This window comes from Lynx canadensis, chromosome D1, assembly GCF_007474595.2.
Source record: "Lynx canadensis isolate LIC74 chromosome D1, mLynCan4.pri.v2, whole genome shotgun sequence".
NCBI lineage: Eukaryota > Metazoa > Chordata > Mammalia > Carnivora > Felidae > Lynx > Lynx canadensis.
The window spans coordinates 86,083,736-86,109,560 of record NC_044312.2 but is presented as its reverse complement, the minus strand read 5'-3'; the positions used below and the strand labels follow the sequence as shown (position 1 = coordinate 86,109,560).

Below are 25,825 nucleotides of genomic sequence, written 5' to 3'. Positions count from 1 at the left end.
TTTGAAAGATTTGATTGGTATTCTCTTTGTTCTCCAGTGTTACTTTCAAACCACTCCTCCTCCTTCACTTTCTGGTAAAACAAAACAAACAAATATCCATGCTTTTTTACATCTAACCAATTCCAACCATTCCCCTTTTTAAGCTGCTGTCTTTATCAAGATCCTGGACATTTTCCTCTATCAACTGAAGATACTACATGGTTTACAGTTCTATTCAAACATCTTATTCTCAATCAACACTTCTGATCTTAGTAACTTGCTTTGTCCATTTACCCCCACTATTAAGATTAGTAAGTCCACTGCCAGTCCACTGTCCCTTTTCTCCTCATATATCAACAGCAGTTGTCTTCAATTCATTTTCTTAGCCATAGAGTTTGTGATCGATCACATGTTTACTTTTTAATACTTAAACTCCTTCTGTTGCCTGCACCTGGCAAAACTTCAATCCTGCCTGCACCAGGAATCTTATCACAGTGCAAGAAAGTCACACAACCTGACAGACCTATAAATATTTGATACTTCTCTAGTTGGTGTATTCTTCCAGTCCATGAAACACCATTTCAAACCTTCCCCATTTAACCCAAATTCCTAACAGGTAACTAACTGTTCCTCAGTGGATGACCCTGCCTATTATTCACTGAGTAAAGAGAAGACCTCGGTCCATACCTTCAACACTACTCAAGATCCTAACTCCAACCCTACAAACCTATTTGTTTGTATCTACACTGTTCTGTTCTTATTCCTTTCCCTCCTTCCCTCCAGTGGAGGAAATGTTACTACATCTTAATGGCCCATCCCTGGCCTTGAGTGGCTTGGGAATTCTGCCAAATTGTTTAGTAATTTGCCTAATGCCATACAAATAGAAACCATTACTTCCTTTTCTAATCTCCATCGATTCTCTCTCTATTCAATTTTTCTCATTTACATTAAAATAGAACAAAACAACAAAAACTTGTTGCTTCCTAAATCTCCTCCAATTATTGCTTTTTCTCTGTCCCCCATGAACAAATTTCTTATGAGAATATGACCTCACCTATCTCACAGAACACATCTTCCTTATAGCTCTATTACTCTATTTCACAACCTGATCTTTCAATTCCTTTGAACACACTAAGTCTTTCCTTAACACACTGGCTATTCCTCCAGAATATTTCTTGACCTTTGTAGGATGGCCTTCTTATCTTCAGGTCTCAGCTCAAAAGCTTCCTTTTCAGAGAGACCATACCTGAACACAACTCAAAGCATATCCCTCTACCCCCTCACATAACTTGTGGAAAATGTTCTTTTTTCCTTATATTACTTATCACAACTCCTAATGACATATACATTTATTTACTTGGCTTTAAAAAATTTTTTGTGTGCTTTCTCACTAAACACTACACATGGTCAAGAATAACAGCTGCTTTGTTTACTGCAATAAACCTGGAGTTTAGCATTATGTTAGGCTCATAAAAGGTGCTCAGGTTCATAGAAGGTGTTCATGTCAGAGAATGTTCCAAAGAATATTGCTGGACATATGTTTTTTTAACATCAGTAAATGACACCATCCTAGTTCTATTGTCTGAAACCTGGAAAGCATTCTTGATATTCCCTTTACTCTTTCCTCAACCTCAATGAGATCAAAGAGATTAGAGCAGTAGCTAGCAATCATATTACATAAGTACATGTAGGGCCCTGGGGCCTTATAATATCTCTGTTAGAATGTGGGTTTATTATTCTGAGTGAGGTTGTAAGTCATTGGAAGGTTTGAGCCAGAGTAGTGATAAGAACTGACTTATGTTGTAAAATGGTGCTGTTTAACAAGATCAGCCACTAATCATATATAGCTACTTACATTTAAGTTAATTAAATTAAAATAAAATAACTCTTCTTTAAATATTTGGTAGAATTTGCCTGTGAAGCCACCTGGCCCTGGACTGTTGTTTGTTAGGATTTTTTTTCTTGATTGCTGATTCAATTTCTTTGTTACATATTGATCTTGCTCATCTTTTCAATTTCTTCCCGTTTTACTTTTGGTAGTTTATATGCTTCTAGGAATTTATCCATTTGTTCCAAGTTGTTCAATTTGTTGGCATACAGTTGTTCACAATATTATCTTATAATTGTTTGTATTTCTGTGGTGTTGGTTGTTATTTCTCCTATCTCATTTGTGACTTTATTTATTTGGGTCCTTTCTCTTTTCTTTTTGATAAGTCTGGCTAGAGGTTTATCACTTTTATTAATTTTTTCAAATAACAGTGCCTGGTTTCATTGATCTGTTTTATTTAAAAAAATTTTTTTTAGTTTCTATCATTTATTATTATAAATGATCTTTATTATTATAAAGATTAGATTATTATTATATAAATTATATAAAGATTATTAAATATATAATTAATATTTTATAATATTATTAAATTATATATTTATATAAATTATATATTTATATATTATTAAATATATAAAAATTATATAAAGATTATTATTATTATAAATGATCTTTATTATTATAAAGATTATAAATGATCTTTATTATTACCTTCCTTCTGCTGGCTTTAGGCTTCATTTGTTGTTTGTTTTCTAGCTCATTTAGGTGTAAGGTTAGATTATTTATCTGAGATTTTTCTTGCTTCTTGAGGTAGGTCTATATTGCTGTATACATCCCTCTTAGGACCGCTTTTGCTGCATTCCAAAGGTTTAGGACCATTGTGTATTTTCATTTTCTTTTGTTAACATGTATTTTTTAATTTCTATTTTGATATTCTGGTTGACCCATTTATTGTTTAGTAGCATGTTGTTTAACCTCCTATATTTGTGGTCTTTCCAAATTTTTTCTTGTGGTTGACTTCTAGTTTCACAGATTTGTGATCACAAAAAGTGCATGGTATGATTTGTATCTTTTTATACTTGCTGAGGTCTGATTTCTGACCTAACATGTGATCTATTCAGGGGAATGTCTCCCATGTGCAGTTGAAAAGAACGTGTATTCTGCTGTATTAGGATGGAATGTTCTGAATATATCTGGTAAGTCCATCTGGTTCAGTGTGTCATTCAAAGCCATTGTTTTCTTGTTTCTTTTCTGCTTAGATGATCTGTCCATTGATGCAAGTGGGGTGTTAGAGTCCCCTATTAGTATTGTGTTATTATCAATCAGTTCCTTTATGTTTGTTATTAATTGTTTCATATATTTGGGTCCTCCCATGTTGGGTGCACAAGTATTTACGATTGTTATGTCTTCTTGTTGGATTGTCCCTTTATGATTATATAATACTCTTCTTTGTCTCTTTTTACAGTCTTTACTTTAAAGTCTAGTTTATCTGATACAAATATTGTTACTACAGCTTTCTTTAGACACATTTGCATTATAAATGATTCTTCACATCCTCACTTTCAATCTGCAGGTGTTTTTAGGTCTAAAATGAGTGTCTTGTAGGCAACATATAGATCAATCTTGTTTTTTGTTTTTTGTTTTTGTTTTTGTTTTATCCATTATGACATTCTATGTTGTATGGTTGGAGTGAGTAGTGGTCCAGTAACATTCAAAGTAGTTATTGATAGATATGTATTTATTACCTTTTTATTACTTGTATTGTCATCGTTTCTGAAGATTTTCTCTGATATGTATTCTGCTCAAACTATTCCAAAGATGCAAAAAAGGGAAGAAAACTTACAAATTCATTCTATGAGGCCAGATTACCCTAATACCAAAACCAGGTAAAGACTCCACCAGAAAAGAGAACTACAGGCCAATATACATGATAAACATGGATGCAAAAATTCTCAATAAATCACTAGCAAACTGAATCCAACAATACATTTAAAAACTCATGCACCAAAATCATGTGGTATTTATTCCTGGATTGCAAGGGTGTTCAATATTTGCAAATAATCAACATGATACATCATGTTAATACAAGAAAGGGTAAGGATTATATGATCATTTCAATGGATGCAGAAAAAGCATTTGACAAAGTACAACATCTATTCACGATAAAAATTCTCAGCAGGGGCACCTGGGTGGCTCAGTTGGTTGAGCGTCTGACTTTGGCTCAGGTCACAATCTTGCAGCTTGTGAGTTCAAGCTCCACATTGGGCTCACTGCTGTTAGCGCAGAACCACTTCGGATCCTCTGTACCCCTCTCTCTGACCTTCCCCCACTTGCATTCTCTCAAAAATAAATAAAACATTAAAAAAAAAAAGTCTCTCAGCAAAGTAGGTTTAGAGAGAACATACTTCAACATAATAAAGACCATGCATGAAAAACCCACAGTGAACATCATACCCAGTGGTAAATAACTGAGAGCTTTTCCCCTAAGGTAAGACAAAGATGTCCATTCTCATCACTTTTCTTCAACATCGTACTGGAAGTCCTAGCCATAGCAATCAGACAACAAAAAGAAATAAAAGGCATCCAAATCAATAAGGAAGAAGTAAAACTTTCCCTATTTGCAGATGATATGATACTATATAGAGAAAACCCTAAAGTCTCTATCAAAAACTACTAGAATTGATAATTGAATTCAGTAAAATCACAGGATACAAAATCAATATACAGAAATCTGTTGTATTTCTATACACTAATAACGAAGCAACAGAAAGATAAATTAAGAATACAATCCCATTTGCAATTGCACCAGAAAGAATAAAATATCTAGGCATAAAACTAACCAACAGGTGAAAGACTTGTATTCTGAAAGAATATTCTAAAAGAAACTGAAGGTGACACAAACAAAGAAAAAGATATTCCAGTGTCATAGGTTGGGAGAACAGATATTGTTATAATGTCATCCTTCATGGGTAAAAACTGTACTGTTAGGAACAAGACAGGGACATCCATTATCATCCACTGTTATTTAACATAGTACTGGAAGTCCTAGCCACAGAAATCAGAGAACAAAAACAAATAAAAGGCATCCAAACTGGCATGGAAGAAGTCAAACTGTCACTATTTGCAGATGACATGATATTCTATACAGAAAACCCAAACCAAAAAACTGCTAGAACTGATGCACGAATTCAGTATGATACCAAATCAACATACAGAAATCTGTTACATTTTGATACACCAGTAATGAAGCAGCAGAAAGAGAAATTAAGGAATCAGTGCCATTTACACTTGCATCAAAACCAATAAGATACCTACGAATAAATCTAACCAAAGAAGTGAAAGACCTGTTATCTGAAAACTATAAAACACTGATGAAAGAATTGGAAGATGACACAAAGAAATGGAAAGACATTCCAAACTCATAGATTGGAAGAACAAATACAGTTGAAATGTCTATACTATCCAAAGGAATCTATAAGATTTAATGCAATCCCTGTCAAAACACCAACAGTATTTTTCACAGCACCAGAACAAACAATCTTAAAATTTTTATGGAACCACAAAAGACTCCAAGTAGCTAAAGCAACCTGAAAAAGAAAAGCAAAGCTGGAGACATCATCATTCCGGAATTCAAGTTATACTACAAAGTTCTAGAGATCAAAACAGTATGGTACTGGCAGAGAAAGGGACACATAGGTCAACAGAACAGAATAGAAAACCCAGAAATAGATCCACAATTACATGGTCAATTAATTTTTGACAAAGCAGGAAAGAATATCCAATGGGAAAAAGACAGTCTCTTCAACAAATGGTGTTGGGACACCTGGACAACAACATGCAAAAGAATGAAACTGGACTACTTTCTGACACCAAACACAAAAATAAATTCAAAATGGATGAAAGACCTAAATGTCAGACCTGAAACCATAAAAATCCTAGCGGAGAACACAGGTTATAACCTCTATGGCATTGGCCTTAGCAACTTCCTACTAGATATATCTCCTGAGGCAAGGGAAACAAAAGCAAAAATAAACTATTGGGACTTCATCCAAATAGAAACAAAACAAAACAAAACAAAAAAAACCTTCTGCACAACAAAGGAAACAATCAACAAAACTAAAAGGCAACCTTCGGAATGGGAGAAGATATTTGCAAATGACATATCTGATAAAGGGTTAGAATCCAAAATATGTAAAGAATTTATCAAAGTCAACACCATAAAAATGAATAATCCAATTAAAAAATGGGCAGAAGACAAAAAAAAAAAAAAAGAAAAAAAATGGGCAGAAGACATGAATAGACACTTTTCCAAAGAAGACCTACAGATAGCCAACAGGCACATAAAAAGATGCTCAACATTAATATTATCAGGGAAATACAAATCAAAACTACAATGAGATATCACCTTACAGCTGTCAGAATGGCTAAAATCACCAGCACAACAAACAACAGGTGTTGAAGAAGATGTAGAGAAAGGGGAATCCTTTCGCAGTGTTGGTGGGAATGCAAACTGGTGCAGCCATTGTGGAAAACAGTAAGGAGGTTCCTCAAAAAGTTAAAAATACAACTATCTTATGATCCAGCAACTGCACTACTAGGTATTTAGCCAAAGAATACAAAAATATTAATTCAAAGTGATACATGCACCTTGATGTTTGTAACAGCATTATCTACAATAGTCAAATTATGGAAACAGTCCAAGTGTCCATCAACTAATGAAAGGAGAAAGAAGATGTTGTGTGTATATATATATATATATATATATATATATATATATATACACATACACAATGGAATATTATTCAGCTATAAAAAGAATGAAATCTTGCCGTTTGCACCAATGCGGATGGAGCTACAGTGCATTATGTTAAGTGAAATAAGTCAGTCAAAGAAAGACAAATAATGTATGATTTCACTCATATGTGGAATTTAAGAAACAAAAAACAAATGAGCAAAGGGGAAAAAAAGAGAGTCAAACCAGGAACAGACCCTTAACAATAGAGAACAAACTGATGGTTTCCAGAGGGGTGGTGGGCAGGGTATGAGTTAAATAGGAGATGGGGATTAAGGAGTGCCCTTGTGATGAGCACTGGGTGTTGTATTTAAGTACCGAATCATTATATAGTATGCCTGAACCTAATATTACATTGTATGTTAACTAACTGGAATTTAAATAAAAACTTAAAAAAAATAAATAAAATTTCAGGAGTTGCTGATTGGATGCAGGGAGTGAGAGAGAGGAGTCAAGGGTCTAAGATTACTTTATTGAAGGGAAAAGAAAATTTGGAAGGACATACATAAATAAGAGGATGTATGCCTAGGGGAAGATGACTGAGACTAGAAATGTGGGAATTAGGTGGGAAATAATAATCAAAAACCATGCATATCAATGAAGATAGCATGCCAGGATGAGTGACTAAATTCTGCATACATGAAGTCCCCTTTAAAAGATAGAAAAATGAAGAAAGGCACACATGTAAGCAAGTAATTTGTCTTCATTGGTTAAAATGAGTTTCAGGATTAATAATTCTCTCTCTCAAAATTTTTAGATATTATCTTTTTACTTTAATCACATCACCAGCAGAATGGCCAATGTGTAAAATCCCTAATCACATTTACATCTTGCCTTTCCCTCAGCTCTGAGATTTGTATTAATGTATCATTTACTATACCCTTTTAATAAAGTAATTCAGCATACTTCTGAATCTTTAGACTTACCTAGAAGTTCTCTATCAAAATTCCTTTCTCATGAGTGAATTTTCTACTTATAACTTCTAAATATATTGTGGTTCTCTGCTTTGTAATGTAAGAGATCTGTAGTTTTGAAATAGAATGTACTCTTACATGGCTATGTTTCAGTTGCTAGTTTTACCCCACTAAATCTTTGAGGTAAGAACAAGGCTGTATTAATCTGAGTTATTACTATACTTTGTCCATTGATTCACTAGTTCATCAACTATCAACTCAACACCTGTGTCCTAAATTCATGAAATAAAGAGGTGTAGAAAGCATAACCCCCTTCCTCAAGGATTTCCACTGCTTGAGAGAGAAGATAAAAATGTAGACAATACAAATAACTATACTGTAATGTGCTAAGTGTCCCGACAGAGTATGAACAAAATTAAGTTGGAATTTATGGGGGGTGTACATAACTACAATTTGTCTAGGAAAATATTACAGAAGGCTTATACATATGTTCCATTTAAGTGGTAGAGAGACTTGGCCAAATAAGAAAAGGAAGGACTTCTAAAATCTTAAGAAATATTCTTATCCTCTTTCCATTGATTTTCTCCTAGAAGTTCTCCTAAAAAGATAAATGGTTCTTTCAGAATTCAGTTCATTCAAATTAATTAATACAAAACTTCTAGTTAATATAAGAAACTACTGGCCATTTTTTGGATATCCATGTAAAAACAAAATCATGAATTTCAAAGAAACATATCAAAACAAATTCATTCTGTTTACTACCAACTGTATGTAAAGTCAATATTCAAGATATGGTCTATCAATTAAAAAAAGTAATATTTTACAATATAGCAGGTATATCAATTGGCTTTGGCTTCCATAACAAAATACTATAGACTGAGTGGCTTAACCAACAAGAATTAATTCTGTAGAAATTCTGGGGACTAGAAGTCCAAGATCAAGGTGCTAGCAGGGTTGTATCTGGTGAGAGCTCCACCAATGGGTTATAGATGACCACCTTTTTTCTGTGTTGTTCACATGGCCCTTCCTGGATTTGTGCTCAAGGGAAAGAGTAGGAGCTGGATGTCTTTCCCTCTTTTTTAAGAACACCAGTCCTATCAGACTAAGGTCCTACCCTCATGACATCATGCAACCAAAATTACCTCCCAAAGTTTTGTCTCCAAATACCATCATATGTACTTTAACATATAAATTTGGGGTGTTGGGGAGGGAACCACAAACATTCATTTTGTAACAGTATGTTAGTAGATTTGTTAATAAATAAGAAAGCTGAAACACCATCCCTAGTATGAAGAATGGCATTATCTTTCTAGTGAGAAAACAGAACTGTCTTTGCATATCTGTTAGCAAAGATTAATTCAAAACTATGTCAAGTTAGGGGTGCCTGGGTGGCTCAGTCGGTTGTGTCCGACCTCGGCTCAGGTCATGATCTGGTGGTCTGTGAGTTCGAGCCCCACATCAGGCTCTGGTCTGACAACTCAGAGCCTGGAGCCTGCTTCGGATTCTGTGTCTCCCTCTCTCTCTGGCCCCCCCCCCCACCCCGCTCCACTCATGCTCTCTCTCTCTCTCTGTCCAAAATAAATAAACATTAAAAAAAAATCAAAAAAACTACGTCAAGTTAAAAATAATCTTAGATCACAAACTTATTCTCAAAATCAGTTTTCCTATCACTGTTTTGTGTCAACTTATCTGATTTACGACAATGAAATATTAAAACAAAACTATCGAGAATTATTGGTGTGATATTTCTCAGGTTTTTATAGCCAGGCTTTGCTTTGAAAGCTTAAATTATATGTATGAACATTTTCCATGGGCAAACCTGCTGATGATTTCAAATCAGTTAATGTAAATTTTAAATGATCTTCAGTTTTTCTCACCATAAAAAAACTTTGTTTCAACAGTGCCTTCAGAATATATGAAATTATATATTATATCCTCACATCTGATAGTGGGACACAACTATACCCTCTAGTCTTAATAGCAGGAAAAGTATAGACAACTGTAAAGCTTAGCTTTATTGTTCCATAAATGAACCAGTAAAGTTCATTTTAGTGAAATGAGCACATGCTTTTCATAAGTTAAATCCCACATGGTAAGTACTCATTTTCAAAATTAATTTAATTACATGTTTAAAGTTTAATTACATTTAATTAAGCATTTAAGTTTAATATGAAATAAATGAATTATCAGTTAACTACTATGAAATGAAATATTGCCTTGATAATTGAAATCTATAAATTTTCCTATTCTATGCAAAACTGCTAGCTCTCAAAAAACATTCTGAAAAAGTATGTATTTTAAAGACTAGAGGACTATATTCTCACAGGTGATCAAGTTTTTTTTTTCCTGGCACCCAGCTTCATGTGCTGCACATTTACTGCAGGAGCAAATGGAGACAGCCTGGCAGACAAAAAAAAAAAGCAGAGGTTTTGAAGACTTAGTCACCAACAGCCTGAAAAAGTGGGAAAGCTACTTAGCATCTCTGACCTCAAGTTTCCTATAAAATGGAGAAAATATTACTTCTTTCGGAGGGTTGTGGGAGGATTAAATGAGCTATCCCATGGTCTAATGCCTGGAACAGTGCCTGACATGGAACAGGTAGTCAATAAATGTTAATTCCCTCCTTCTTTTAGTTGCTGATTGAATGAACAAAAATCTTGTACTTTGGGGCTTAAAGAAAGTTTTATTATTTAAATGTTTTATTAGTTACAAAAGGAACACTATATTTTTTGTTCACTTACATCATACTTAATGGACATTTTATATTTTTTATTTCCCTTAACACTCTATAAATGGAGGCAATATAGCATTATTGCTAACACAGAATTTTGAGTCAGAAAGAACCAACTTTGAATCTGGGTTCCACCACTTACTGCTTGAGGAATCAGGGAAAAGTTATTTCCCAAGTCATAAAAGCGTATGTATGTCTGGTTTACTGAATGACAAAAATTAAGAATGAGTATAATCAGTATAGTCATTCAAACTTAACAAAATATTACTGATGTAGGTAGGACAAATGGTATCCCCCCTATGCTAATTTTTCACAGAAGGATATTTATTTTCACTGAATTTTAGGGATTTTCCTAAGGATGGACTCAGCATCAGAACCCAGCTTTCTTTCTTTGTTTCTTTACCAGTGTTCTTTCCTCCATAACATAGGAAGGTAAAGGCAAAGGACACCAAAGTCTCTTGAAGCAGTAAAGCAAAAGAAAGAGAGGGATCTGACTTAGGTTAATCCTGGTTCTATCACTTAATAGTTGAGCCTCAAGTAAACAACTTCTTTAAATTTTGGTATCTTCTTCTGGAAAATGGGAATACAGTTATGTTTCATACAAGGGTTTTACTAGACAACAAATGCAATGTGTAGTAGAGTGACTGACACACAGCAGTCAATCATTAATCATTGCTATTAACACTAAGACAACATCAGAGTACCATTTTTGGTAAGTCTCAAGCCACAGAATGGAGAAACCATAATGAAGCAAAGAATTTTTTTTTTTGGGGGGGGACACAGATTTAATAAAAATAAGACAGCCTTTACTAAATTTTCAAGTAATATTCCTGGAAAAGAGACTTTAGACTTGTAAGTCATTTCAGTTCCTGTCTATTAAATCTCCATTTAAGGAGATCACTTTGAAGATGTGGTCAGTGAAGATCAGGTCACTTTGAAAATAATGGTTTTACAATATGAAAGAAAATAGAGGCAACACCCTATTCCATGGATTAGTTTCTATGATTCAACAGTTAAGAATTGAAATTAAATATTCTTAACACTATATATAAATTATTCAATGTCAAGTACTGTAATTTTCAGACTTCTGTCTTAATAAAGTTAGTATCACTATAAACATGTTGTATTTGTTTAATATTTAAAGCCCTTAACTGTAAAACTCAAAAAACCTTACATTGCTCTTAAGGCAATCTAAAAAACTACAAATTGTTTATTTACAGAATAACTAACTACAAATAGAAAGCCTTAATAAATAAAATATCGGAAAACATATTTACTTTCTGAAAGAACATTTATTGAAAAACAGCATTACTTTATACCATTTTCACTGCTAAGTAGTTTTTAGATATCTATTTGCACTTAGGACTAAAAGACCCTAATTTAAAAACTATTCCACATTTTCTCAAAATTAAAAACAGGAGGTATTATAATTTTGGTATACAGACTTTTCAAACTGCAAATTAAGGATAATAGCATATACAACAGTTATAGGACCAGAAAAAGAAAACTAAATATAAAGAAATATTATGAAACATATACACAAGTAAGATCACATATTTTATAGAAAACATTTATTATTAGGATATGTACCTTTAGTTATGCATTATTTCAAAGAATGTGGTAAAAATGCATTCTATTAACCTGTGAAATCAGAAATGGGTCATTACTTACCATGGTTCTATATTAAGAGTTGAAGATGATTTTTCTGGGAAAAAAAATCCATGCCATTTTGAAGCCTCAATTAGTTCTTGTGGCATCTTTTTTGATGCATCATAATAGTGACCAAATCTTGAAGATGATACTGGTCCAGCCTGTTAAGAAAAGCCATACTGGTCATTAAAAAAATTATTATTATTATTTTTTAATTATTGTTTTTTTAAACTACAATGTATTCGAACTACATTCGGCAAAATATTGATACATTTATGCATCTTAATGCTGATAAGGAAGAGCTGATACACATAGACTTATTAAATTTCAAAGAAGCATACAACAACTTTTATTATTTTAAATAATAGTTAGAAATCAACCTTTTCATTTCCCATGTTTCTTCACTCCTGGTGGTCACTAAATTTGATAAGAATTCTCTTTGCTTTTCTTACCTTCCTGAGTTGAAAAAAAATTAATATACATGTTTTAATTATTTTTTAAAGATTCCAGGTTTAAATGATCAATTAAATATGGAGTTGCTAAGAACTAATGAAAACTTAAGCCAATTAAATCATTGGTGAGGGGCTCAAAAAAACTAGCTTTTTAAACATATTGAGCTGAGCATCATTTAAAAGCTAAATTCTCACAAGATAGTGTGTATATACATTCAAAATTTCTTGCTAATTTTAAATTAAGCTCATAGTATAAAATGTATTGAGGATACTCCCGATGGGAACAAGGCACATGATAAGGAGGGAGAATGTATATAAACTACATTAGATAAATCAGAAACCTGACATCATCATTAGTTCATTGATGCCTCCTCTTTTGTGCTATTATCAGTTTCTCCAACAAATTATCTTCTACACAAGTAACTCTAATAACTGTTGATGCTGAATTTATGTACATAGGATAGTAAAGGCCTAGTAACAGAACATTCTCATTATATTGCTTTGAATGGATTCTGTGCTGATTCAACTCATTAGAAATATGTACACACCTCTGTACAAAGTTGAATTCCTAACAGGTTCCACCTGGCGATAGTTTCCAATAGTTTCTAATCTAAATTTACATAGTTTCCACTGTCCTGAATGCTATAAAACAGACATATTTCAGAACATTCAACAAAACAGATAATCTGCAGATAATCTCTGCAGAAATGGAAGAGTAAATTCTCATTTTACGAAGTAACTGACAACTTTGTAATTTAGATAAGAAACAGACATTTGCTTGACACTAGATATTTGCATTTTGAGACTTAAAGGATTAATATTCTTCCACTGAATGCCTACCAACATCAACTCTACAGTAACACAGGATAAACAAATTTAAGTCTAATAGAAATATTATTCTCTGATACAGAGTCTGTGAGTTTGGCATTTACTTTCTAAATAAAATGACTGTTTATCCCTCCATAAGATACTGTTCACTTTCATTAAGGAAAGAGACCTATCAATTGGCTCCATCTAATGTTTACAATACAATATATACACAAGTGTGGTTCTCAAAACATGATTTATCTGTTTACCAAGACATTGTTAACAAATAAAGTATGAGACATTAAAGTATACTTCTTAAAAATAGGGTAAAGTTTTTAAATGTAAAGTTATTAGTATAAAGCAATTTAAACAAGGTCTGTTCTTTGGCCTATAATCTATTCTTTATCCGGATTATAGTTCAGAATGTTTTTACTGCAATCTCTGCTAGAGCTCATCTTTTTATTGTGTAAGTCCAGGCCCCCTTAATGTTTTAGAAAGGCCTTGACTAACTGAACTTTGATCTGATGTCTTCATTGAGAAAAACACCAGGTTGCCCATTTCAGATGCAAATCCTCCTAAGGCCCAATAGAATTTAGTAAAGACAGCAAAAAAGAAGAAACAAGAAGTTTCCAGGATCCTCTTTGAGAATCCTGGGGCACACTGGTGTCCTTAATCCACGCTGCTCCATGGATTAAGGTAGGTGATAACCTTTCCTGATTCAAAAGAATAAGCAGAGTGCCTACAAACTGGGTGGAGACTAGGATTTGGTAATAATAAAACACCATGCAATAAAAGCTTGGTCTATGTCAGAAGCCTCTGAAAAGGCCTCAATGTACCACATTCCCAGGCCTAGTAGGGAAGCTTGCAAAAGCCTACCTGAATCAAATAAGCATGAATAATCTATTTTAGCAGACTGGCCATGGGGAGAGAGAAAGAAAGAGAGACTTTTCGCTTCTTTTAAGTTTGAGTTAATAAATTTATTAGTGCACTGAAGGTTCTTGAAGTCTTGGGCACTCAGAGAAATATGCTAAATTGCCAAGAAGCAAAGTATGCTTTTAAAGTTGCCGTCTCTATTAATGTTTCTAATTATAATATTAATGTGATAGAAATCTCTGATTTGGGATGAATCAAGGCAGAAAATTGATTTCATGCTGTGACAGTTTACATATAGAACACAAATAATTCATTAAAATGTAAGAATAAATTTGGAAGCTTTTCTTATTACCATTATTAATTTTTTAGAAATTATAATTAAATATGGTAACTAAAATATTCACAAGGTAGACATAAAAATTTTTATTAATGATGAAATTTTATTAATCCTTCAATACAAATGAAAATGGAAAATAAATATATATTTATAGGAAAAACGATTCTGTAAGGTTTTTTCTACCCATGACACAAAGCATTAACATACAATCAGATTTTTTAAATAATGTGAAATCATAAAACAAAGACTTCAAATATTTCCTCGGAAAAGAGATAACTAAATGTTTTAAATCTGACAATAGTAATACTCTATGAAAAAATGTCAACTCCACAAATGAAAGATGCATTAAAAAAATCAAAATATCATCAATAGCTAAGTCAGTTTTACTCAGTTTGTTAAGAACATGTTGCTTTAGTTTTACATTATGAAAACTTCTATTTCACAGTCTCAAACTATCCTTTACATTTGTCAGTTGTGGAACAGAGTATAATGGACTGGTTCAGTAAAAATTTGCTATGCTAAGGGAAAATTAACTCTGATGGGGGGCCAGCAGGGGTACAGAGCAATAAAACAATACCATCCCCTACCTCCAGTATGTTAGAAAGAATCAAAACTTTCAGAGAAAAGTTGCACACAAATAAAGTCTAAATAAGACATTTTCTTATTATTGTTACCATTTCTTGTTTCTCAGTATGGCATAACGGAAAGCAAGAGCCCAAATGATTAATTAACCATTTTGAGCCTCAGTTCAATCACTAATAACTATTTTGCTAGGCTGCTGTGAGAATCTAATGCAACACTGGCAATGAATATTTTGTAAATTGTGAAGCACTACATAAGTGATATTAATTATTGTTATTGTGTCATGATTCGCTAGGGAACAGAAGATCCATCACTATCCTTTGCAGTAACATTGCCTTATTGAAAAAAATGATATCTGTTGTCACCTGTACCATGCACATATCTATCACAGGACTATCGTGGCTGAATCACTAAGATAGAAAGCCAAGGTATAATGAGGATTTAACATAATAAAGATCTAATATATTGCCATGAAGTGCGAGAGCTTTATAAGCTTTGGTAGTAGAACTATACAATATTAAAGAAATTGGGTCTCAGAATATCCTGTAAGCTACCAATTCTTGGGGTGAAAAGGGAATAGGATTTGATGATTGGACAGGGAAAAAAAGAGCATGCCTACCTAAGACAGAGAGTCAAAATGACAGGACAAGAGAAGGGGGACTTTTTAAAGCCACACACCCCTCCAACTGGAAGAAGCACTGTTTTATGCTTTATTGAGCTATTGTTACTGATTTAGGTGTGCATATTCTTATCTTTTTTTTTTTTTTTGCATTCCCTAAGTGGGAATGTGACTACAGTCTTAGGATCTGGTGGCAACTTATATTAAGAAGCATCTCTGATAAATGCCACAGCTAGTTTTGGACTACTTGTTTGATCTATACTTGTAATAGTGTTAACTATATTTTGTCACAGATAAAATACAGAAAACCCAGGGTTTTGTTGTTTTTAAACTAATAATGGCAAAGTAAAATCTGGATTTATAAAGTAGATGACAGCTGACGACCAAAATCTATTAATCTCAGCAAATCCTCATTCACAAAATTTCTGTGACAGGCAAATACACATGCTGGCCAAATTTCAAAGAAAAGCAAAGAAGCCAGAAGACGATTCTATTTTGTAAACTTGACAGAGCTAACTTATAAATACTAAGAAATTTAAGTTTGACCACTGACAGTAAATTTGAAAAAAGCCATTTTTTATTTATATTAATTAATGCAACTTAACTCAGTTTTGCATTTAATTCACATACTATATAATTCATTCACTCATGCATTCAACAAATAACTGGTGAGCACCCACTACAGGCCAGTAAAACAAGATATTCAAAGTCCCTTTCTTCCATTGAGCTTACCTACTAGTAGGAAGACAGAGATAATATTATCTGTTAGGTGATGATAAGTGCCCTGGAGAAAAATAAGACCTTGAAAGGAGATAACAGTGAGAGAGTGATTTTATTTTATAGAGAATGAGAAAAAAAAAATACATTCCTGATAAAGTGATATTTTAGTGGAGAACTCAAGAAAATGGGAGAGGAAGTCATCTAGGAAAGTTCAGTGTAAGAAGAGCACAATTTTTAAAACAAACTGTAAACCTTGAAAACTGACCATGGGGCTTATGTTTTGTTTCATTTCGTTTTGTTTTTAAAGGAGAGAGTGGGGCCAGGAGGGGCAGAGGGAGAGAAAGGGAGACTCCCCAGCAGGCTCCAGGCTATCAGCACAGCCTGGAACCCATGAATCATGAGATCATGACCTGAGTCAAAATCAAGAGTCTGATGCTTAATCAACTGAGCCACCCAGGCACCCCTTGCCCCATGTTTAAACAGATTTGTAACAAGCAGTAAAAAAATAAAGCTTAAAGTTTCAGATATTTGCATCTTATAATTTCATGTGAAGAATGTTAGTGACCAATGAAAAAACCAAAATATAATGGAGATAAGAGTAAAATAAAGTAAGTAAATGCGAGAGACAAGTGATTTATACAACTTGGACTGTCTTTACAAGAAAGCTGATTTAACTTAGAGCTTTTGTTCATTACAGGTTCTTTCAGAATCCCACTAGAAAAATTAGAATATAGTCATTCTTCACCAAAGAGTCACCATTAAGCCCAGTAACTTAAGTGAAACTATCGGCTGAAAGACATGAATGAAGTTCTTTGCCATTAGGCTTCTCAAGTGCTAGTCCTACACTCCTTGTCTATTTTAATCTCTATCACTCTACTCACATTTTCCTAAGCAGAATAACTACATTTATTTTGGCCTCTTCTACCCAGTTCTCAATCACATCCAAGCTAGGCTATGTCTGTAACAACTGACTAGGCAGAGCTTCTTCCCTTTATTTTTTAATACAAATATATGGTGTTATACTGTACACATATACCATACACATAATACACATATTATGGTATATGTTCATTTATATGGTATATAGTTTATTTAACTAGGTGCTTACTGGTGGACATTTAGGTTCTTTCCAATCTTTTGCTATTAAAGATATACTGCAAAAATAGCTCATATATATTTCATTTTACATGTAAGTAAATATATTCATAATGTAAATGCCCCAAAGGATCAAAGGGTATATATTTTCTATAATTCTAAAGGCTACTACCAGATTACCCTCCACAGAAATTGTACTTATTTACATTTCCACCAGCAAAGTATAAAAGTACTAATTTACCCACACCTCTGCTAATTTAGTGTCTTACCAAACATTTTAGGTTATTGACAATCTGTTAAGAGAAAAACAGGTCAGTGCAGTTTTAATTTGCATTTTTCTTATTGTAAGTGAAACTGGGCATCTGCTTCTATATGTTTAAGAGCCACTAAATTTCCTTTGTATATTTCCACCCATTTTTAAAAAATTAGGTTGGTAGACTATTCCTTATTCATTTTAGAAGTTCTTTGTATATAAGGAAAATTTATTCCTTATTCTATCAGTTGCAAATACCCTCGCTTCGGTTTGTAGTTTGTTCACAGTCATGTAAATCATGCTTAAAAATGTATTCAAATAGCTTTTCCAGCTAAATTAGAACAAGTTACCATTGCTTAATATGTACCTATGTACCATATTTTATACTTAGTACACAGTTGATACTTAATATTTGCTGAATGACTGAATACATTTATCAAACACCAAATGCTTATAATCTGGGCATTAATACAGATGCTGGAGATACAAGAGAAAATAAAACAGGCTCTCTGCCCTCACAGAGAATTCTCCACAGAGAATACAGAATTCTCCACAGAGAATTCTGTCTGGTGGAGAACACAGTTATACCAACAATTACCTATAACATTATATTAGAAGTTTAAAATACTTTAAAATACATGAAGGGCTGGGGCGCCTGGGTGGCTCAGTCAGTTGAGCATCCGACTTTGGCTCAGGTCATGATCTCACGGTCCATTAGTTCGAGCCCCGTGTCGGGCTCTGTGCTGACAGCTCAGAGCCTGGAGCCTGCTTCGGATTCTGTGTCTCCCTCTCTCTCTGCCCCTTCCCTGCTCATGCTCTGTCTCTCTCTGTCTCAAAAATAAATAAAACGTTAAAAAGAAATTTTTAAAAAATAAAAAACAAAATAAAAATAAAAAAAATAAAATACATGAAGGGCTGTGAACACAAAAATAAGAAATTAGATAATTTTGTATGCAAAACTGTCAGAGTAGTAACATTCGCACTTGGAGAAGGCTGAGTTGGTGAATAAGAAAGGGAAGATCATTACCAGCATAAATATAAGCTATTTATAAGGAGCAAATCTCATAGGACAGGTGAATATAGTGTTTTATAATCACACAGGAGGAGTTAAAAGGTAGGTTTGGATAAGGTTCTACAGATCTTATACATAATCTTGAGAAGTGTGTATTTTATATTTCAGGCTTTTAATGGCAAACAGGTTTCATCTTACATATTCACTGGTAGTGACCACCCAGAATATTGCAGAGAATACTAAGGCTTTGTCTAAGCTTGGTTAGAAGGGTGCTATGATATACAGTCTACCATGCATTTAGAAGGAGGCAGTGGAAACAGTATACCAAATTATGCATTTGCAGTTAAGGAGTGTTATAAACATATTTCTGTCCTTGGGGAAGGAACAGTCAATGTGGAAGACTAAGGAAGGGTGGACTATGGGTGCCATGTCTCATATTAAAATTTCTTTCTTTTCTACCAATATGATAATGTCCGGTAGACATTAAAGTGTTCTGAAGACTGAAGTAAACAATCAAAAAAGGAGCTAAGTGAATAGAGCCTTCCCTAGGAGCAGAGTTCATAAGCTTTAGTGGGCAGATTCACTGACATCTGTTTTCTCAGAAAATTTCCCTTCACTTCCTATCTCTTAGTCTATCCACACTGAATATTTATAGGTATTCAAGCTGGATAGAAATAGCCTTAATGTGTTTGCTTACTCTGGCTTGCAACCGTATAATAAAAGATTCTACATGGAGGGTATAGAAGAAATGAAATCTATTTTGGTAAAAAAGAAAAAATTGCCATAATTTTATTTGTAAGAAATATCATCTTGATAAAATACAAATAAAATATTAGTCATTTAAATGAGCAAATAGACATCGTAGTGCATTTAAAGAATAACAGGTATACCACAAAAGAGTCTATAAGATGAAAACAAGTACATTTACAAATTTTAGAAAAGTTTCTATGTTGACTTGCCTCCATCTTGGGTAATAACTGGTAACGCCAAGCTATTTTCATTTTAATGTTAGATTCTGCTGTTTTATGATTACATGCGTCTTCATCAAAATCTTTTTTAACATTATCATCAAGTAATGGTGCAGGAAGTTCCTAAGAAAACAGAATGACACGTTATTCAGCATCTGTGATTTAAAAATGTGACAATTTTCTTAAATGATAATATTAGCAATACTAGAACTTTCCAATGTCTTGATGCCTTAAAAATGATTCAAACATAAAGTCATGACAATATAGCTATTTCTAAAACAGAGGAAATATTATATATATAATATTGTGAAGTTTAATTTTTTAGGAATGAACTAGAATTTAAAGAAAATATTCAAACTTGTATACCATGAAAAGCCAAATGCTATTGCAACAAGAGGTATGATCTTTTCATACATATATACTATATATTTAAAGCAAAGTCTGGAATTAGCATTTATGTATTGCATTTAAAGCAAAGTCTGAAATTACCATTTATGTATTGCATTTAATTACTGTTATGTTTCCCGCAAGGTAAAAATACAGCATGTGTGCAATCTGTTTACTGGTTTGTAATACTAGAATGCAAAAAACTCATTCATGAAAATAACAGGTGAAGTAACAACTAAGAATACAGGCATATATTTTGCCCTTATCAAACGTTACTTTTGTAAATGCAAACCTTTGTCTCTTCTCTTAACAATGAAAATAGATTTAACTCTCATTAAGTGAAGAGGTATTGAAGTCCAATTTTATCTTTTCTTTTTTGGAAGCTGACCTAGGGAGGAACAGCTATAAAAAACATTGAAAACATGTGTGTGTGTGTGTGTGTGTGTGTGTGTGTGTGTGTGTGTGTGTGTGTAAAGAGGCACTACAGTAACAACGCAAAGAAAAAAGTACATAAGTTTCTTGGAGAAGGAAAGCACATGAAATTGTTGCCTTTTTTATTAGTCAAAATCATAAAGATAATATGGGGTGCTGGATTAGTAAACACAATCTTGTGTTATGTCATAAATTAGTCTAAATTGCAACTTTTACTTTGCAAGATCAAATGTATTTATTCTTAGAATAATGTCAACTAATCAGCTGGAAAACACATTAACCATTATATATTTTAGTTATCTACTAAAAGACCTCCAAATAGATCTACACTTTAATTTATGCTAGTATTAGATGAGTTATATTATTTAACTCTGAATCCATCATTCCTAGCAAAGCATTAGCATCTTACAAAATATAAAGTAACTTCTTCTAATGGAAATAAATATTTGTGAGGCATATGGTATAATACAGTATAGTGGCTATGGGTTTGAATTTTACAACTAAATTGTTTAGGTCCAAGTCTTGACTTTACACACTAGTAGCTATGTCTGTGGTTACCTTGACCACCTATTGGACCTCTCTATATCTCTATTCATCATCTGAAATATAGAAATAACAGTGTTCATTTTATTGGGTTTTTGTAATGAATAAATGAGTAAAGAATGTGAAATGTAAGAAATGGTGCCTGCTGCATGTTAAGCACTTAATAAAATATCTGATTATGAGAATTCAGTCAAATAATTGCTTTAACCACTACTCAGAGCCACATATTTTGTGTTGGCAATAGTAGGCAATGTATTGATGGTTGAATCATTATATTATACCCCCAAAACTAATATAACACTGTATGTTAATTATACTTGAATTAAAAAAAAGAAAAAAGGAAATATCCAGTGCAGAATGCAGAGAGGAGGAACCTAGTAGTGTTCCTGAGTTGAAGTGACTATGCTAGGAGTTCAAGGAGGCCGTGTGGCAAACCTCAGGGGAAGAGTGGAGCACAGAGAGAGAGCTCCAGTGATCTGTGGAGGCAACTCTTGAGTACTGATCAGTACATAGACATAAAGGAAACTACCCAAATCTGGTGAAAGAACCACTCAAAAGGAGCAAGCTGAACGATTTCTGCAGCTTACATAGAACCATAAAAAGTCCCTAGTCTCACCGACCAGAGTGGAGAAACGTTGTAATTCATAAGGCTTTAAGTAGAGAAGCAAAATTAGCTTTAGAACAAAAGCTGCTCTGATCCCACCTGACAAAGCTCAAAAGCAAGCCTCAAAGTGATCAAAGTGTTTCCAAGTAACTTTACTGAATCCCAGAAATTAACTCAAGAATGTCAGCAGGAATGTAAAATATCCAGCACTGCACATGTTAAAATTCATAATATCTGGAGCCAATAAAAAAAAATGAATGAAAAAGAACAGGAAAATAGGACCCATAATAAGGAGATGCAGCAGTGATACAAATATAATTAGACTAAAACAAAAAACAATTATGGTTATAGTCCACGTGTTCAATAAAGATTGAGCATATAGAGATATGAAAGACATATTATTAAAAGACCCAAATGCACCTCTAGAAATGAAAACTTCAAGATCTGAGATTTTTAAAACCCACTGGATGGCAGGAGCAGATTAGACATTTCAGGAAAAAAGATTAATGAACTTCAAGACATATCAAGAGAAATTATAAAAGAAAAATAGGTATGACAAAGGTATCGAATTAAAAAATTAAAAAGCCAACCTCCCCCATAATAATCATTAAGTAAACCACATTCCTAGCATAAACTTATATACATACATGGATATATTAGACAAAATACTTCCAAAAAAATAGCATGTAATAAAATACTATTAATAGTGGAAAATGAACATTTTACTTTAATTTATACAAGAACACAAAAACAAAGCAAAATTGAAAGAATGATTCTCATCAATGATTCTTTACTTTGAGTGAGATTATTTCCTGACACATTCTCTTCTAGGATTAGAAGTGTGATACAAAGCACATTAAGATGTTGGAGTCCCTATGCTCCTTTCTATGTGTTTCAGTTTTCAATGAAATCAGTTCCTCTTTTCTTCTTTCCTATAAAGAATGAGGAAATTAGCATGTAGCACTTTTTCCCTATTATTTTTATAATGTCAAGGTTTACAGATTTATATTCTTGTCTGCAACCAGATACAGAGTTGTTTAGTTTAGGTTTTTGTTGAAATGGATTCACCATGGTTCCTTTTACCACAGTTCTGTCATTCTTGGGTTTTTTAAAATGATACCTGTGTTCATTTAGCAGTTCCAGGAAGATACAAGGGATGAAGCAGTAAGCAAAATAAACAAAGGAAGGATAGTGATATGGATAGTGATATGGATTTTAAGACAAAAGAGGGAAGGAATACAGAGTAATGGGAGGAGATGCCACTTTACATAGAGTAGTCAACGAAGTTCTCAGTGATGAAGTAAATACATGGATTATATTTTCAAAAATTTTTTTATCCAACCAACGCTTTGGGTGTGTGTGTGTGTGTGTGTGTGTGTGTGTGTGTGTGTGTCTAAATAACTATATATATCTATATCTATATGTGTATTTAGATATATGTATAGATATAGATATATAGTATTGTATAGTATATATAGTATATATCTATATGTATATATATAGATATATATAGTTATAAGCTTAGTTATTAGCTAATAACTAAGTTGATTTATTATTAGCTTAGCTTAACACTAGGTAGGTGTTGCTATTGCCACTGTATTATCTTCGGACAAGGAATGATGCTGTGATATTGAAGGCTTCCACTCTTGTAGGTGATTTGCTTCTTTCTGACTGAAAGCCTGAATAATTCCTCCTTTATCCTTGCAGTTTAATAACTTAAATGGGCTATATCTATGTCTATTGCTTTGTGTTATTTCTCCTCTGTAATATTGGAGGCCCCTTTAAGCTGAAGATTGTAATTTCAGGTAAAATTTTTTGTGTCTCACATTTAACATTATTTTTCTCTTCTACACGGAACTAGAATATATTCTTATTGATATAAATACTAGGTATATCATTGACAGTTGTAAAATGTCACACAGTAAACAATTTAAATGTTAGATGATTAAATTTTCCCATTTTCTAGACCAGCTGTGACTTATAGAAATTTCTGTGATGTTGGAAATGTTCTATATCAGCACTATGCAATACAGTAGCTACAAGCTACTTAAATTTAATTTTATTAGATAACATATATTCTCACTTACTGTTTTAATCTCATTTCTCTAACTGTGTCGTGACTATTGCAAGCCTGTTCCTTACTGCTACTAATATTGGGTAATAATATTATTTAAGTCAAATTGTATTTTTAATTCTGCCATTATCCCTTTTATCCACTTCTCATGTTTTTTTCCCCCACTTCATTTCTGTGATATTTTATTGAACTCATGTTCTTTTTGTTGTTGTTTTGAACTCATGTTCTTATTAAGCTCTTATATAAATCTTTTATGGAAGAATTTCCTTCTCTTCTTGGATTATGTTTCTTTCGAACTTTTTTTCCTCTAGCTAGTTTGAAGGCTGAGTATTGTGCTACGCACCTCATTTTTCTCTATCTTTATGTGATGAGAGCTTAGACAAAATTAAACATCATCTTCTTTGGAAGACCTAGGCTCTTCATTTTCTCATGAGATTTCATAAAATGGCAACTTCCTGTGTTCACATTAGTTGGTTCAGTGAGTATTTTATTCTCATTTAGGGGATGATATACTATTAAGGTTTGGATTATATACCGAATTCAGTGTTGCTTTCTGGAAAAATTACTTTAGTTTAAGACCATCAGCCCAAATTACCTTTTTAAGGTAATATTTCTTTGGTTTCTGGGTGTGAGGGTGAAGTTAGGAAGAGCACTGAATGGTGACTTTTGTTTGGCAATGGACTTTATAAATTTATGGCATTGGGTTGGACTGTGACTCTTGTTATGTTCAGTATAACTGATTTTTTGGAGTATTTTAAATTACTTTTTGTTTGGTAATATAGGAGAATCTATGATATAAATTTAGTATCCTGACATCTTAACCATAAAACCCATATTCAATAATTCTAAAGTAACCTTTGGGAAAATTTCAAACAGAGATAAAGTAGGGATATAAATATCCATAACCTTGCTTTAAGAGAACTAATTGAAAATTCTGTTTAGAACATTTCAAACATATAAAAACTGTCTTCTTACCATATATGGGTTGATGGGCATCCTTTTACACCTAGATTAAGTTTATAAATTATAAATTATTTTAAAGTAAATTATTTTAAATGATTGGTTCTCAATTATTTTCCTGGCTTTATCCATTCTCAAAGATAATTTAATTCCATCTACATTTTTTATTGTCTTGTGGGGAAAAGATAAAATCTGTAATGTTAAAAAAAATGTTTGGGGGCACCAGGATAGCTCAATTGATTAAGTGTCAAATTCTTTTTTTTTTTTTTAATGTTTATTTATTTTTGAGAGAGACAGAGTGTGAGCAGGGAAGGGGCAGAGAGAAAGGGAGACAGAATCCGGAGCAGGCTCCAGGCTCTGAGCTGTCAGCACAGAGCCGGACACAGGGCTCGAACGCACAAACCGTGAGATCATGACTGTGAGATCATGACCTGAGCTGAAGTCAGACCCCCAACCAACTGAGCCACCCAGGTGCCCCAAGCATCCAATTCTTGATTTCAGCTCAGGTCATGTTCTCAAGGTTTGTGAGATCCAGCCCCACTTTGGGCTCCCTGCTGACAGCACAGAGCCTGCTAAGGATTCTCCCTCTCTTTTCCTTCTGCCCCTCCATGAGCCATGTGTATGTGCACTGTTTTCTTTCTCAAAATAAATAAACATTAAAAAACAAAGTTTGAAGATTCTGATATTCTTAACCCTTACTCCTGCTCCACAATCCTATCCTCAGGGTAAAGAACCACTATTTTTATTTCTGAAATGAGGAATAAAGCAAAATTTAAATAAGATATTATAAAAATTTAAATTTAATGAATTTATGTCTACCTTACAAAATCTATTTATTTTAGACATGTATAATTATCTAAAATTTGTTTTTCCTCAATTGTCTTTTTCTGTGTTAAAAAAATACTAGATATCAGTCCAAACATCTAAATTAGTTTTATTAATCAGATACTAAGACATAGAATTATTTACAAAACCACTGGTCTACAATTATGTTATTAAATATACTTGCCCCTATCCACATGTGGCTAATTTTTTACTAATTAAAATTAAACAAAATGATAAATTCAGTGCCTCAACTGCCATATTTCAAATGCTTAATAGACACATACATCTAACAGCTACTCTATATTGGGTGGTGCAGGTAGAGAACATTTCTGACATCACAGAAAATTTTATTGGCTAGTGCAGGTCTAGAAAGTGGAAAAAATTATTT

At 33.1% G+C, this 25,825-nt stretch overlaps 1 protein-coding gene across 1 annotated transcript in view; it reads right to left on the bottom strand.

Moving 5' to 3' along the window:
- Nucleotides 1-25,825, bottom strand: part of ELP4 (elongator acetyltransferase complex subunit 4) — a 249,704-nt gene that overhangs the window by 171,116 nt on the left and 52,763 nt on the right. Inside the window, exons 4-5 of the mRNA XM_030331401.2 lie at nt 19,604-19,735; nt 11,916-12,055 (exon numbers count right to left, since the gene is read on the bottom strand). Of these exons, the coding sequence (XP_030187261.1) occupies nt 11,916-12,055; nt 19,604-19,735 (272 nt within the window). The remainder of the gene's footprint in view (nt 1-11,915; nt 12,056-19,603; nt 19,736-25,825) is intronic.